The sequence below is a fragment of the Colletotrichum spaethianum genome (genome assembly GCF_022836535.1).
Source record: "Colletotrichum spaethianum MAFF 239500 DNA, contig03, whole genome shotgun sequence".
Taxonomy (NCBI): Eukaryota; Fungi; Ascomycota; class Sordariomycetes; order Glomerellales; family Glomerellaceae; genus Colletotrichum; species Colletotrichum spaethianum.
Genome location: NW_026054773.1, coordinates 613600 through 628883, shown reverse-complemented (window position 1 = coordinate 628883; position 15284 = coordinate 613600). Strand labels below are relative to the sequence as shown.

At 47.9% G+C, this 15284-nt stretch overlaps 4 protein-coding genes across 4 annotated transcripts; 3 read left to right on the top strand and 1 right to left on the bottom strand.

Moving 5' to 3' along the window:
- Positions 1 to 29: 29 nt before the first annotated feature.
- ColSpa_01656 (protein rds1) lies at positions 30 to 1436 on the top strand (the record flags this gene model as incomplete). The annotated part of the gene is made up of 1 exon (XM_049267868.1): positions 30 to 1436. One exon carries the CDS (start codon positions 30 to 32, stop codon positions 1434 to 1436), a length of 1407 nt encoding a protein of 468 aa, XP_049123825.1.
- Positions 1437 to 1943: 507 nt separating this feature from the next.
- On the bottom strand, positions 1944 to 3347 carry ColSpa_01655 (uncharacterized protein; the record flags this gene model as incomplete). The annotated part of the gene is made up of 1 exon (XM_049267867.1): positions 1944 to 3347. One exon carries the CDS (start codon positions 3345 to 3347, stop codon positions 1944 to 1946), a length of 1404 nt encoding a protein of 467 aa, XP_049123824.1.
- A 6114-nt stretch (positions 3348 to 9461) lies between these two features.
- On the top strand, positions 9462 to 11255 carry ColSpa_01654 (uncharacterized protein; the record flags this gene model as incomplete). Its single annotated transcript, XM_049267866.1, has 2 exons — positions 9462 to 9780; positions 10099 to 11255. 2 exons carry the CDS (start codon positions 9462 to 9464, stop codon positions 11253 to 11255), a joined length of 1476 nt encoding a protein of 491 aa, XP_049123823.1.
- A 1083-nt stretch (positions 11256 to 12338) lies between these two features.
- On the top strand, positions 12339 to 13222 carry ColSpa_01653 (uncharacterized protein; the record flags this gene model as incomplete). The annotated part of the gene is given in 2 exon segments (XM_049267865.1): positions 12339 to 13159; positions 13174 to 13222. The coding sequence occupies 2 exon segments, from the start codon at positions 12339 to 12341 to the stop codon at positions 13220 to 13222; spliced, it is 870 nt and encodes a 289-aa protein (XP_049123822.1).
- Between the last annotated feature and the right edge of the window lie 2062 nt (positions 13223 to 15284).

Below are 15284 nucleotides of genomic sequence, written 5' to 3'. Positions count from 1 at the left end.
CACCAGGGACCTGAAACAGAGTCTGTACAATGGCTCCCAGAAGCATACTCCATCACGCTGGGCTTCTCGCCTTGGCTTCCGGCGCGTTCGCCGTGCCGTTCGTCTCCCTGGCTCAGACCACTATCAGCTCGGAGCCGACTGTCACCGCTTCGCAGGTACCGCACACCGATGTGACCTCCCACGGTCCCTACGACGGCCCTCCGCCGTCCACCACTGGCGCCATCTCCACCAGCATCTTGGCGTCAGAGGTGCCTATTCTCCCTCCTCCGGCTGATGCCTACGACTACCCGGCGGACGGCAAGCTCCACGGTGACCAGCCCGCGCCTTACACGCCTTCCGGTGGTATCGGCACCAACGGCTCTGCCCCCGTTTACCGCGTCCAGAGCGACTTCGACTACCAATCTCTCGCCCTTGGATTGTACCAAGAGTACATCGAGCTTGACCTCTTCCACTGGGGTCTGGCTACCTACTCCGATGAGGACTTCGCAGAGCTCGGCCTGAACGCTGAGGACCGTTTCCTCTTGCAGCACATGGCTGACCAGGAAATTGGTCACGCCACCGTCATCACCAATCTGCTCGGCCCCCAGGCCCCTCAACAGTGCACCTACAACTACCCCGTTTCCAACCTCCGCGAGTACATCGACTTCAACCAGAAGCTTACCCGTTGGGGTGAGGCTGGTGTTTATGGCTTCCTCCCCCACCTCAACTCTGGCCCCGCCGCCCAGCTCCTGCTGCAGAGCATCACGGTCGAGGCCCGTCAGCAGATGATCTTCCGTCAGTTCGAGGGTCTCTTCCCCATGCCTGAGTGGCACACTGTCGGCATTCCTCAGTCTTGGGCCTGGACGCTCCTTGCGCCCTACATCTCCAGCTGCCCATGGAACCAGACCCGTCTCATCTGGCAGAACTTCCCTGCTCTGCATATCTTGAACCAGCCTAACCCGTACCGTATCAACGGTGCCGATGTTTGGAACGAGACAACCGGAGGCTGGGCCAACACTGCGGCGACGACTAACATCACCAAGGCCGAGTCTTGCATCAACGCCACCGACTCGTCTCAGGACTGTAACGCTGCCATCTCGCAGAACCGCACCATCCCTCTGTCCTACCCTGGCCGCCAGGTCTTTTTCCAGTGGGATGCCCCCGGCCAGCCGGTTGGTCCCAATAACAGCTACATCACTGCGACCAACGTCGTTGAACCCAAGTTCGCCGCCTGGGTCTCCCAGCTTAACGTTACCTACTCCCCGTTGATGAACGTCAGCCTGGAGTCTCGCACCGCCTACACTATCCAGCCCAACGTTTCGACCTGGGAGCATGACCCGGCCATCAACTCGACCATGTTCATTGCCCTCACGGACTCTGACCTTTATGTCACGCCTCACAACTTGACCATGATCAACCCGCACGTTGCCGCCCTGGCCGTGTACCAGGCTGGTTAAGCGTGTTTCTCGATACCCATTTACATTTTCTTATCAAGGCATCGAAAAGATGTTATTCTTGTTTGAATTTGCATATGTTCTTTAGGAAATTGTTTAACAACAGGAGGATATGGAACTTAATATCTGTACTATAATTCTTGGCGACGATTTTAATGAGAATAATTTGACGCTTTCAACTATAATGTGCTTGTTTGAATGATATGTAATAAAAAAAATCTGATTCTAATTATCATGCTAATGTCAAAATGTATATGATAAATGCATATGTCCTTTGAACAAGATCAAAGAAAAGTAAAGCAAAGATTTAGGCTAAGCTCCTATCTTGTTGATGTTCCCTCTTGGGCACGTGCTGCGCATATGTTGCTCCACTCACGCATTTTGTACGTTTGTACGAATTAACTCGAATGCGATTTTTGGCCTGTTGAGTTGAGATATGAGTCGAGCGTGTGTATGTGACATATGAAAAAGGGTGTTCAATTCAATTAAAATGCGATTTCCTCATCGAGACTACACACTCTGCTGGTCCCACTGTTGCGCTGATGGTGGCTCGGTGCTTCCCACATGAACTCCAGGGGAGCTATGAGGGTCATCTCCGTTGTTGAACATGCTTCCTAGTCCGTGAAATCCCTGTGCCATGGACATCTTCAAATCTTGCAGCCTCGCAGTCAACATATTGACCTGGCTCCGAACACCCCCCACGTCCTGCTGAATGGCCTTGTTGTTTGTGGCAAAAGCCTGACGAATGTTCTGGACATCCGCAACATTTTGACTGTTCCAGTCTGTGAGTGCCTTGATACACTTGGTGTGTTCCTCGTATGTCTTGCGCAATGTGTCGTTCTCCTTGCGGATTGCCTCGTTGGCCTGACCAAGTACCTCGTTCATCAGCCGAAGCTCGTTGTTGTTTTCGACGAGCGTCTTGTTGCGTTCGAGATATGCCGTGACATGCCCATGTAGTATCTTGACATCGTTGTCGCGCGAGGACGTGAGCTTGTTCACCTCCGTCTCTGTGAATGCATTCTTTTCGCGCAAGATGTCAATCTGACCATCCTTCTGTCTTGCCATCTCCTCAAATAAGGCAGTCGCTCGGCCATCAATCGTTCTCCCAACTTCTTTTCGCAAAGCACTCATCTGAGCACCCACTTCCCTTGTCATCTCCTCGCGTAAGGAAGCCATCTGACCATCTATCATTCTCGTCATTTCCTCGCGCATGTTTTCCAGCTGAGCGTGCGTCTTCCTCAGCATATTCCCTTGTAGATTGTCCATCTCAGACTGCATTTGTTTTGCCTTTTCCTCAGTTGCCTTCTTGGAATTGTTTGACTCGACTTGTAAGGACAGTATGCTCGTGGACAAGGTCCCCACACAAGTATGTGTCTCTTTCAAACCGGCGCTTAACGTGTCGTGCTTGGTATCTGTGAGTTTCCGGGTTGCCTCCATCGCATCTCGCACCTCATCGCGCAAGATCTTGTTTTGCTCCTGGACCTCATTCTTCAAATTGTTATGCTTCGAGCGTACGACACTTATTTCTTTGTTCAACAAGGCCTCTACCTTCGCAAAGGTTGGAAGGCTGTCAAACATTTCTTGTATCGACTCCGACATCTCAGCCAGCTCTTCCTTGGTCACAGTTTGAGTATTCTCGTTGTTCGAAACATACAATTTGTCGTGTGTATCAGAGATTTCAGGTGAGTCGTCCGCATCATCCTGCTGCTCTTCGACCGAGCCTTTGCAGAGGATGCTATCCGCATGCTGACCAGACTCCCCCATTGGCGTTGTTACGTGTTCAGGTTCGGGAGTGGTATTCTTGGCAGAGGTCGGTGAGGAGCATAGCCTAGACTCGCGAACGTTGTTGGCCTTACGTTTGTGATTCCCTCCCATTAGCCGGGATGTCGGCTTGCGCTTTTGCCGCACCGTCATGGGGCAAAGGCTTTGCCGTGAAAGATGGGGTCTTTTTTAGCACCGCGACGCGTTCTGGGGATGAAGCTCGAAGGTTGGCTCGATGGAGAAAGGTGGTAGAAAAACAAGACATAAGCTCCTGTTTTGTCCGAGGTGGCTTCTAAGGTGTTTCAATCCAGTGTTGTCGCGAATTTGTCAAATACCAGATTCATCGCAATAGGAAGACTTCAGAGAAAGAGGGGATAAATACAGAAGGTTATAAATCTTTGTTAAGTGACTGTTTTGGATGGACTGTATTGAATTGCTTCCAACAGTACCTACACGGCAAGGGGATAAGGATGCTTGCAGGGCAGCGGACTGGGGGAGAGGGGTGGGTCCATGAGAATTTGACTGATGGGTGACAAGTCAAAGCTCATAGATCCGCGGAAACAGCTCACATGCATCCGACAGTGCTTTGAGCCTATGAACCGAACCCAGCAGCATGATGTTGTTTCATCAGGGAGTGTACATAATAATCCATTCTATCAGCCACCTTTGTGACTTAGCGAGCCGATGGTGCCCAATAGCCTAACCTGTTCAGAGGCGGCCGCATATCTCAATGGTAAGTTCAGTATCCATGATACCCTGCACCAACAGGTTCATGTCACTTCCAACATGTAACCAGGTTGGTAAGCATTGGCATGCAGCTACTCTCACCACCCAACATAATCTTAGCCGCCTACACAGTCACATTTCTGGGGTATGGATTGATGAGTCGGACCGACTAGCAAGCAGTCGGTGTTGCTGGTGCGTATTACATGCACCAAGGACTGTAAAGAAGGGCGTCTGGCATTTTGCGGCTCGTTACAAGCAGCATCTAGCGAGAAGGCATCGCAAGCTAAGTGAAGCTCATAAAATTCGAGGGACTCACTTGGGCAGTAAGCGTGCTTCAGTCAGTTGATCTCTTATCGTATGCACGATCAACCAATGCATATCTTTTATCAACTCCTGCCGTTGACGACCAAAAGACTCAGGCACCAGGATGAATATTTGACGGGTCACAAACGGTCATCGAGCAAGATTCCTGATTACAGCAAAGGCTGATGTGACAAAATTGGGGTAGGCCTGAACGGTGCGCCAAGAATGCAAGAGTAGACATACATGTTGTGGAACAGTGTACGCAAGCGCAAGACCCTGGCAAGGTACACCGGTCCAGCAGGGCTTGCTGGGTTGGTGGCCGAATAACAGCAGCGTTGGTCCAACGCGTGTTTTCGCGATGCGACAGCCAGGGGTGCTCGATCAATCTTATTTCAGATACAGGGATAACAGCTCGTCTTTGAACCAAATTGAACCAAAGTCAATGCATGCAAAGACGTCTGTATGGTGGAGATGCCATATATGTGAGGACTTGTTGATCACTGTCAACCAACAGTCCACGGTCTGTTGAAGCCATGTTTGTCCTTCTACTGAGTTCAGTGGTGAACTGGCCACTAGGTCAACATGCCACAGCATATGAGGTGTGGAAACTGAGTGAACGGTGAAGTAAAGGGTGTGCCTCAATAGCACCAGACTGCTACATGTTTTCTATTTCCTCGCCCGACTGCTACTAACTAGAATGTGACACAGTAATCGAGGTGCATGCGATGGTTACTTCCGGGCTTCTCTATCTAGATTCGGCCACGTTCCTGCGGTGCTACGTAGAGATGGTAACGGGCAACATTATCATGTTGGGTTTGTCTTCTGATCCCGAGGCGATAAAAAGCAATGCGGATGTAGAGCAACTGTAAACTCCCAAATTCGTTGGTTCAAAGCGTAGTCAGTATGAAATATCGAAAAAAACATACTTGCCGATGGAGAAGTCTTAGTAGCAACTGGGCAGCAGTGTTCCAATTCCTTCACCCCATGTGGGAAAAGAGAGCCCAGGTTTGACGTGGTGATAGGGCAGCTGCAAAGATTTTGGAACATTTGTTGCTTCATGAAGGCACATGTCCTTCAATGGGCAAAGCGGCAAGTGGGCTTCAAGTTTGGGGTAGTGCACGGAAATGGAAATGCCAATAGGCTACTATTCTGGTGCGAAATTTAACACGACTGCGCTGTGAATGCCTAGTACGATGAAAAGAAAGTACCAACCAAATGATAACACTGAAGGCTTCAGCTCCCGTTTGCTTCTTCTTAGGCAGTGGCGCCAAAAGAGGCCCAGGATTAAAGACTGCCTTGCACCGTCCCCCGGCACCGGAAGGCTCTCCGTACCACATTTTTGATTAGCTTCCTGACGCCCCAGCAAGGCACCCAAGTATTTACAATCCTGGTAGTGCAGGTAACCCATGCTCCAACTAGCTCGGCTCTGAGTTCCGGGGACTACATCGCATGCCTGCGGAACCAGCCTCCCCCACTCTCGTCGCTGAGGGCTTGCAGCCAGATAACTAAGACGATACGGGAGGGCAGATGTGGTGAAAAGAACGATTTTTAGTTTCTTGATCCTATTGGTTTGCAACAACAAGGGAATGCAAATGCTTGATTCACCGGCGAAGTAAGAGAAATCAAACCAGCGGAGACTTTTGCGACAAATATGGTCCTACCACTGTCCCTAAATGTGATAGAAGCCGACTGGAGTATACAGAGGGGACATAAAATCCTGAGTTCTTTTTCTTTTTCGTTTTCCTTCTGGCAAAGCCTGTCTATACGTCTAAATTCAGCGGCACGCCTATCCAAAGGCTTACGATGGTGATGAGTATGATCACAGAAGACAAGTCACAAACTCCTTCAGCGGAGTCTAAGATAAGCTTGGGGGCTGGATCCATCTCCGGAGACTCGAGCCCTGTTTTCCGCACAACGTATGAAACAAACAATGATCAACGGAGTAAACCTAGTGAATGTGGTATGCGCATCGTAGTATGGAATCATAGTCGGCTAGGATACGCATGGTCACATCAAAGGGAAGGAAGTTAAGCAGCCTTTCGGCGTCCGTCTACTTGCGATGCTCAACACTACCGGCCATGGTGCCGCACTATTTAACTGCCCTTTCTTCTCTCTCTAGGGTGATCTGTAAGATCCAGTGCAACATTACCTCATCACAACATACCCCTTCACTCCCCTTGTAACCCTGTACGGATCTCTTTCCTGCTGACAGCAACGCACGGTCGGTTGACCTGCCGAGATCTGTTATCTAGTTTCACATAGTCCATCGTCTTGTCAAGGAATAGTCGAAGCGCTGAGTCATTAGGGCTGTTAAATTGCCTTGCATGGACACCCGAAATGGGCCCTGTAGTAGCGACACCCCTCGGCGAATGCTCCGCTATTCCGTTCCAAGTACCTAGCCGTACCAATCGCTTAAAGTTGACAGAGCCATTGCATGTACTTGAAGTTCGGATTCGTATGTGTCTTGTTAACTCACAGCCTATTTTGATTGTGCTTGTAAGATTCGTCCAAGTATTTGGAGACAGTATCGTCGGTGGCACGCTTATGGAGCCGACACCTGTTCTGGTAGTGGTCTCAGGACTCTAAGGTGAGAATTTGGTTTGTAGCGCTTGGCTGCTTGCGTTCGTAGTAGATTCACCAGTTGATATCGCAGACCTGATGATAATGTCATGACGGAACCCCTTTTGCTGGTACTCAACAAGTTCTCAGTGGTGGAAACTAAGACTTGGACTAGAGCACAGCACTATTACGTCTATCGCAAGTTATCGATTCAATACTAATTCTCTAACTGTGATTGGGCTCTTGGAAGAGCTAGGTGAAGACGAAATTCAGGTCACTTAAAAAACAGGCTGAATAGTCCTCGGAGCCTCAAATTTACTTCACGGTAGAAATTAAGCGATGTGTTCTCTCAAGTTCCATTGTAACTATGTAGGCAGAAGCTTTCAGGGAATGGCGGGAGGTATCACTGGATGGCCACCCTGTTGTAGACCAGCCTGGCCCATCCCTCTTCCCCCGTCCGCCTCTCTTCTACCATCTAGGCTTAGCCCCACTATTGAAAGACTTCATGCCCTTTAGTTTTCCTCATCATGGTTTCCTCCTCCTCTTTGTCCTCCCTCAATCTTTTATCACTGCAATAAGAAGAAGAAGAAGAAGAAGAAGAGATCAAAGAAATGCCTGAACTCGATGAGATAAACTATTTATGGGAGAAGTGTATCACGGCAATTCATGATTTTTACAGCTTCCTTACCAAGATGTATCTTCGAGAAGAGGATGCGAAACAACCACCAGAAGGTGGCTGGACTTATGTCATGGCAGATTCCCTGGAATGGCTCGGTAAAACGGACGAGGTTGTTGCCCTTCCCTGCCAACTGCCTTACTTGCGCAGACTAACTATATGATGGGAAGGACCCACACGGCGCTCCAGAATGCTACTTTGCGAACTGGCTTTCCAAAAGCCACCATATGAAGTGCGGAGAGGCGACGGGTGGTGAATTGAGAATCATAACAGAAGTTGCTGATATCTACGACAATGCTCCTCCTCACTTGATCAGCGTCACGTCGGGCAATCTCAACAATTCCGTTTTTCTGCTCGACACTGAACTAGGCATGGTGTATTAGCACGGATGCCCCGTCGGGATCCATTCCAATCCCTCGCGCGAGCCAATATACGATGACCCTCACGAGTGGGCACCAGAAAACGAGGCTGACTGGCGCGGTGTTGCTACTCGATGGGCCGTGAAGGACTTCTTTGAGAATCATTAAAGATCAGTTTATTACATTGAACTTTGTCCCGATTAGTTCACAAACTGATCTTAACAAATAAACTCCACTCGGCTCGCGATCGGAGAGCTTTATAGAAAAGGTACAGGCCATACATCGCGCTCACGGCTGGCCTGAGTTGAGGAATTTCCGTAAGCGTGACTGTTTGAAGGCGTTAAAGAGAAGAATTGAAGAAGATTTCCCGGACTTCGAGGGTAGCTACTCGATAGAGCCTAGAGGACGAATGGATGGAGGAAAGATGTAAAACAGAACGGTAGCTTTATTCAAGACTCGCTTATTTATCGAATGATAAAACTGATCGTCCACACAGTCAAGTGGGAAATATTTGATTTTGTTGGAATAACAGCACCAGCTGGTTGTACGACATGCACGACTCAAGGACACACATCATGGCAGAGGGCACAGACTGGATATTCGGCCCTCGGTTATCCATTGAGAGGATCAAAGTATATTCATGCCGAACTGACTCAGGGACGTACAATACCATATATCTCGTGTACGAAAGCCAAGTCTTGTAGTTAGGAAGATAATCACGGAAAATACATCTTTGGTTCACCCTAACTTTTAACCCGGGTACGATCGTACACACGGGTTCTCTCAGGAAGAGAGAATCCATTCAACAGATTTCTAGAATCTATCTGCGAGTGAACGTGACGGCTAAATAGCATCACAACTCGGCATAGATCGTACTAAAAGTAGTTTCCTGGGCCTAGTGCTGCGCCACTACTGACAGAAGCTGAGCACATCATCTACATACATTGCCGCCTATACGATATTGCAACAGGAAGCTGATTGGACAGAAAGGTTTATTGAGATCGGAACACAAGCAGCCGACTCAGTCTGTATCCATCATCCTAAGAACGTAGTTCATAGAGGCTTAAGCAGTCATAATACTCACTTGCCGTTTAGATTTCTTACATCGAGCCCAAAGTCATGTGGCATGTATTTTTTGGCGATTCTCGCCACTCTCAAGAGGCAATACAGTGTACTACAAAAGAATTAGGGTTGTCTGGTATGACCCATTGGCAACATGAATCATATTGCGAATTTTCATGTGGCGTTGGGAGTCTTTTAACAGGAAGGTGGTAGTTATCTGATCGATGTGTTGCGAACAATCTGGCCTAGCAACTTAACCAAATTCATACTTCCATTCAAACCCATGCTTAGAAAAACCTGACGAGCTGAAGGTCAGAAAAAGCTGGGATAGTGCAGCAAATGGGACAAATGCAAATGCTTCACAAAGCTCCAGCTGATCATGCATGTCAGCATGATGCGCATATGTGGGGATCCTCATCAGCTTAGCCTCAAATAAGTTCCCAAACTAGCGCAATGGTTCAATAATGCCAGGTGGTACTATAAAAGACGCGGCGTGCCATCGGTCTCAGACTTCCAAAAGTTTCTGCTATCATTCCCGCATCCCACTTTTTCAGATCTCTATACATTGGAACACAACAAACAATGGCAGTCAGCTCGGTCCAAAAGAAAGCGCCTCATACATGGGAGAACGATGGCCGAGATGTCGCCGATCTGTGGAAAGAGGCCCTCAAAGCCTACAAGGGCATTGTGGGGTTCGACCTCGAGCGCAAATTTGAAAACGTTGAAGTGATGATTGCCCAAGGCACCAAAGACATGGAAAACTTCCACAAGTTCCGTCACAATGACAAGAAGGTGGACAAGCTACGAAGCTTGTTTGCCGCGAACCTTGACCTCATTGAACAAGGTGCCCAACAACTGTTCTCGGCCGCTGCACCGGCTTTTCCTCCAGCCGCGGCCATTGGTACGGCTGTTACTTTCATGCTGGGCGTGAGTAATTTTTAATTCTGCTGATAAGCCAAGCTGATCTATTAGGCATGTCGGAAACTCTCAGCTGACTACGACGTGGTGGTGATCTTTTTCCAAGACATGAACAGTTTCCTACAACGAATCACCATTTTAGAGACGCGGCTTCCAAAGCATAAGAGCTATCAAAACTGTTTAATGGAGGTTTTTACATACATTCTTGTTATGTGTGGCTTCGCGCACAAATATATTGAATTGGGTCGTTTCAGTAAGTTGATTGTTTACCCATATTAACTAGTGCTGACCTCATTTACAGAGAAGTGGATCACGAATTTTCTTCAAGGCGAGGACAGCGACCTTGGGGGAGCTCGCAAGGACATGGACCTGAAGGTTCAGAATCTTCAAGAAGCAACCGAATTTGCCATCCTTGATAACACGGAAGAGCTAAGAGATATGGCCATAGAGCTGATGGAAAACCAAAAGTCGCATACTGCGATGCTCAGGGAACAGATGCAGGTCATGAGCTCCATTCGGGATACGACCGAAACTATCCGAAGTGACGTTACCAAGCTGCTCAGAGTCATCGAGGACCAACAGCGGGAACCTAAAAAGGACCGTAATAGTGACCAACGAGGCAAATCATCCGAGCAGAGCAAGCCACCGTCGGCCAGGAGAATTCGCAACCTCTTACTCGAGGTCGAGGGCGAAGATCACGAGTATCACGTCTTGAGGGAAACCATGGTTAAAGACACTTGCACTTGGGTTTTCCTGCAGCCTGAGTGGGAGGAATGGCTGCGAAGGAGCGACGACGATCACTCGGTCTTAGCCATCACCGGACCACCCGGCTCAGGAAAGAGTCACATTGGATTCACCGTATATGAAAGACTGATGCAAAAGGCTAAGAGCGATGCATCTAACCAGACATGTGCTGCTTATTTCTACTTCCGAGAGCAGTCCAAGAGTCTCTCTTCTTTTGTCAGTGCGATCACAACCATCATAAATCAAGTTGTGGAGCAGAGCGCACCTCTTTGCGAGTTGATCAACGCAGAAATCATCAAAGACGATTTCAGCTTCAACCGATGGATTGCTGACAGTCTCGTTCGGAATATACTGGCTCTGGCATTTGGAGAAACCTCTAGATACCGGCTCTTACTGATACTCGACGGCGTCGATGAGGTCGACGATCTCTCAGAATTTCTAAACTTTCTGGAAGTTTTACGGGAAAACGGGTTGAAAGTGAAAGTCGCTTTCACCTCCCGACCTGGAGTTTTGACCACTCTCCAGGAGCTTTCACAGCTGCAGTGTATTAATGTCACGAAAAAAAACCAAATAAAGGACATGAGGGCAATTTTTTGCAACAATCTCAACAATCTATCTACTCTTCAGAAGTTTGATCGCTACGTTCAGCAACGCATTGCCGACAAAGTCGAAGAGGCGTCTTCGAGTAAGTCACTTTACCCGCTTCGTTCCTGACTTGTTCGCACTGACGTGGAAAGCCATTTTATATGCAGAGCACATGCTAAAGCAATTCAATGCAATCGGTCGTGAGGGTGCTGTGCTTCGAAGCCTAGAAAAACCCTTCCCAGCAAATCTTTATGATCTATACGCGGCTCTCATGAGTGAATGTTTCCGTCGCATGGAATTATCCCATCGAGGGCTTGTTTCCAAACTGCTCCTTTGGACGGCTTTCTCATTTCGTCCCCTTACTCTCGACGAAGTAATCTCACTGTCGAGACTTTGGACCGCCGATGAAGAATTCGAAATTGAAAGGATACCTGAGCCTTTCGACAAGTTCCTCCAAGTTGGTGATCCAGGATCTGATGCTGAAAAGCGAATGAGAATCCAATCTCAAGGTGGTTGGGGCACTAACATCCATGAATTGGAGAAAAGTCAAACAACAGCTAACCACGAGGCAATCTACAATGATGGTGAGCTGCCTGTCAAGTTCCAAGAACGCTCAATGCGATCCTTTTTCAGCACAGAGCCTGTGAAAACTGGAACTCAGCTGTTCAAGCAGTCTGAGGTTCATCGACAAATGTTCCTTGATTGTGCTAGGCTTATCGCGTCCGCGAAGCTCGATCAACCATCAGGTGCTAGTTCAATCAGTCAATATGCAACTAGTTATCTGACTGCACATTGGCTAGGTATCGATCCAGAGGAACACACACTTCAAGAGCAAGTGGAGGTAATTAACACACTTGCTTCCACTCTGACCCACAAATCGTTGGCTCCGATGCTAGAACACAACGAATCGGGCTATTCCGTAATATTTGGAGATGATTTCTTTGCAAATATTGTGCCCTGGAGCCAATTGCTCGATAAGGCTGAGACAGAACTAAATGGGGATATCGCAAGGTGGTGGAAGTTGGCTTCTTACCGTCCTCGAGACTGTCTTCGTCATATCGCCGAAGCCCACATACGCAGGATTTACACCTCTATTGAACTTGAAGGAGCTTTGACGTCCTATCTTGCGGTAAGAGAAGCTCTGAAGGTGGTAAGCCTACCCTTTTTAAACGCAGAATTACAAGTTCTGAGCAGATTGATTGTTAGGGCGACATGGAGACCATCATTACACAACAAGCAAAGAGGAACTTCATGACTGAGGTTGAAGATGATACTACAACCCTTAGCGAGGAGCAAGGCGTTCTTGGCATCGAAGGAATATTTGAGGGTATTGATATCACAGCGACAGGCTATCGATCCTTGGCCTCACTTCTGCTTTACTTTGATTATGTGGAGCCCGCCAAGGAGACCTGCCAGAAAGCCATCGATTGCCAAGTAGCACTTGAGAAGGTCAGAGCTGCTGAGCTGATGGCTCAAATCTGCCTACAACATGATCCGCAAGTGGCTTACGCGGAGATTCTTATGTGCTACGAGGCTATGTACGACGAGACGATTCCCGAGTCGCTGCGTCGCTCGATTTGTACCACCAAAGCAAAGATCGAGGCCAAAATGAAAATGATCGAACTTTCAGCTGCTTCTTACGAGCTAGCAAGGTCGGTCGACCCAAATAGCTTGACAACTGGCGATATCCTCGACGAGGAAGTAGAGCTTTTCTCTAATGAGGTCGGCAAACAAAAACTCCTTGAAGTCTTGAAGAAATGGAACCCCCTCGAGCGTCTTACTTGGCTTTGCTGGCGGTACGATGACTTGGAAGATAAAAGATCGCGTCTACTCCGAGATGTCGCCGTTGAATCGGGAGAAGCTGCGTTCATTATTCAGATGTATTTGGAGTCCATCAAATACTTGGAGAATGTTAACGCCGCAGCACCCTTGAAAATCGATCTTGCTTTGGCCTATCAACACGTGAAGGGGGATCTAGAAGCCGCCCGGCAAGTGCTTGACGAAGTCCTCGACAGCGGGTCAACTGGCTGGCCGTACGCGGTTACAGAGCAGTCACCCAATGTCACGCTATCCCGCGCAATTGGTCACCAAAGTGACGTTCTCTACCAACTGTTTCGAAGCTCCAGCGACTTTGAGCACAAGTCCATGTTACTTGTCGCCGTAGAGAACCTCACTACGCGCCCTCTTGCTCTAGATATACCATTTCTTTCAAAAACCTTTCTCAATCAATGTCTGATCGTTCTAGCTCGGATGTATTTGAAATTGGGTCCAGCCATCAAATTATACGAAACACTTCAAACCGTTGTCATCAGTTCTATAGACGTACTCAATGATGCGGTCATCTGGAATGACATGAACAATCTCAGCTACTTATCATCAGCCCTCAGTATACTGGGTACAGCAATCCCGGACGGGTCGAAACTTTTAAGGGCAAGCCGAATAATCCAGTCGTCCGTTTTCTGTCATCTCGACCCGGAAATGGGGGCGGACAGCACAGAAGACAACGATGAAGGAGACATATCAAACAGCGGATTCTCAACCACAGGTAATAATCAAAGGCCTCCAACTGACGAGGGAGATCTCAAAAAGGGTTTCGAGTGGTTCTGTGATGGTGCTTGCCAACCGGTAGCGACATTCTCCTGGTGGGAAGGAAGAGTTGGATACCGTTGCTTGGTTTGTTATGACGTCTTTTTGTGTGAAGAGTGTTATGGAAAGAGGACAAATGATGCAGGTTCAAGGGGAAGAGTCAACGCTACGCCAATTTGTGATCGGAATCATGAGTATATCAAAGTTCCTATTGAAGGTTGGAGGGGAGTGACGGAAGGTAAAGTCAATGTGGACGGAAAAGAGCCCATAGGGTTTGATGAACTTTCGAGGAAAATCCGTGATGAGCTTTGCGAGAATGCTTGGGAAGCTTTTTGGACGAATTGACTTTTTTATGCAGATGTTTCAGGTTTATCTCGTAACGGACCATTGGTTAATGAACCATTTGCTTGTTTACCACATTTATGGCCATGAAGGTTGAATGAACTGAAGATGTTTTCTTCAGCAGACTGGGTGCCATGCCCCTACACCACTCTGACAGCTCTCAGCCCTGCAATTGTATTGTCATGCCGTAGCAGTAATTACCCCTGTCTTGCGCCCTTGAATCGCTGCACTCTAACACTTATAAGACTACTACGATAAGAGCCAACGCCACTAACTAGTTTTATTTCTTGTGAGACCTTCCTAGCAGCAGTGGGACCCTTTGTAGCACAAAGCTTTTCAGACAGTGGGGGAAGCAAAAACTCTGCTCAACGAGACAAGGATAGATCTTTTATTTTAGAACTGCTGGTTAGAAGCTTAGAGCATTGCATACCGATCCCTCACCCTACTTTAGACGTCATTGGTACACAAGCTTCCAAGGTAGCTCTCGGGTTTCGCCGCCCATAATCGATTATTATGCCACTTAATGGGAAAAGTCAGTATAACATCTACTTTTCAGGGATCATGTACGCACGAATAGGTTTTTATAATATATCGCAAGTCTTACTAAACAGTCCAGTACAAATCCTTTATGGTACTCGAAATAATTCCAGCAAGCTAGATTGATCTTTCTATATCACAATGAATTGCCTTTACGCGATAGTTTTGCTCCAGGTGGGAGCTGTGTTTGCCGAAATTGTGTCTGGCAACGGTCCTTACTGTAAATACATTGGGGAGCAGGGCACTGACCCATGGTATACGACGTATGTGTCTTATTTCGTATTAAGGAGCACTTTTTTCTACTAACCCATATCACGTTTAGCACCCGCATCTATGGTGGGTAGGTAGGTATCATGGCCATATGAGATGTAAATTATACTACGCATATGTACTGATATCTTGCAGTGTGACGCAAGCTACAATGACAATTTTCCTTTTTTTTTTTACCGAGCGGATGCGAGATCGTAGATGAAGCATGGATTCTTGGCCCTATTGAGTGGTGTGTAAGTATATTGTCGATACTGTGCTGTTGTTTCAGTCGACTAATTCGTATAACAATGCCCAACTAGACCGTACTTATGAAGCGGCTTCATTTTGGTAAGAGTTCTCTGTTGGAATCATTGCGTTCATTCAGTTGCTGAGCACATCATGGAAAACGATCGTCTGGAATCAGACGGCCCGCTCATCGCTCTA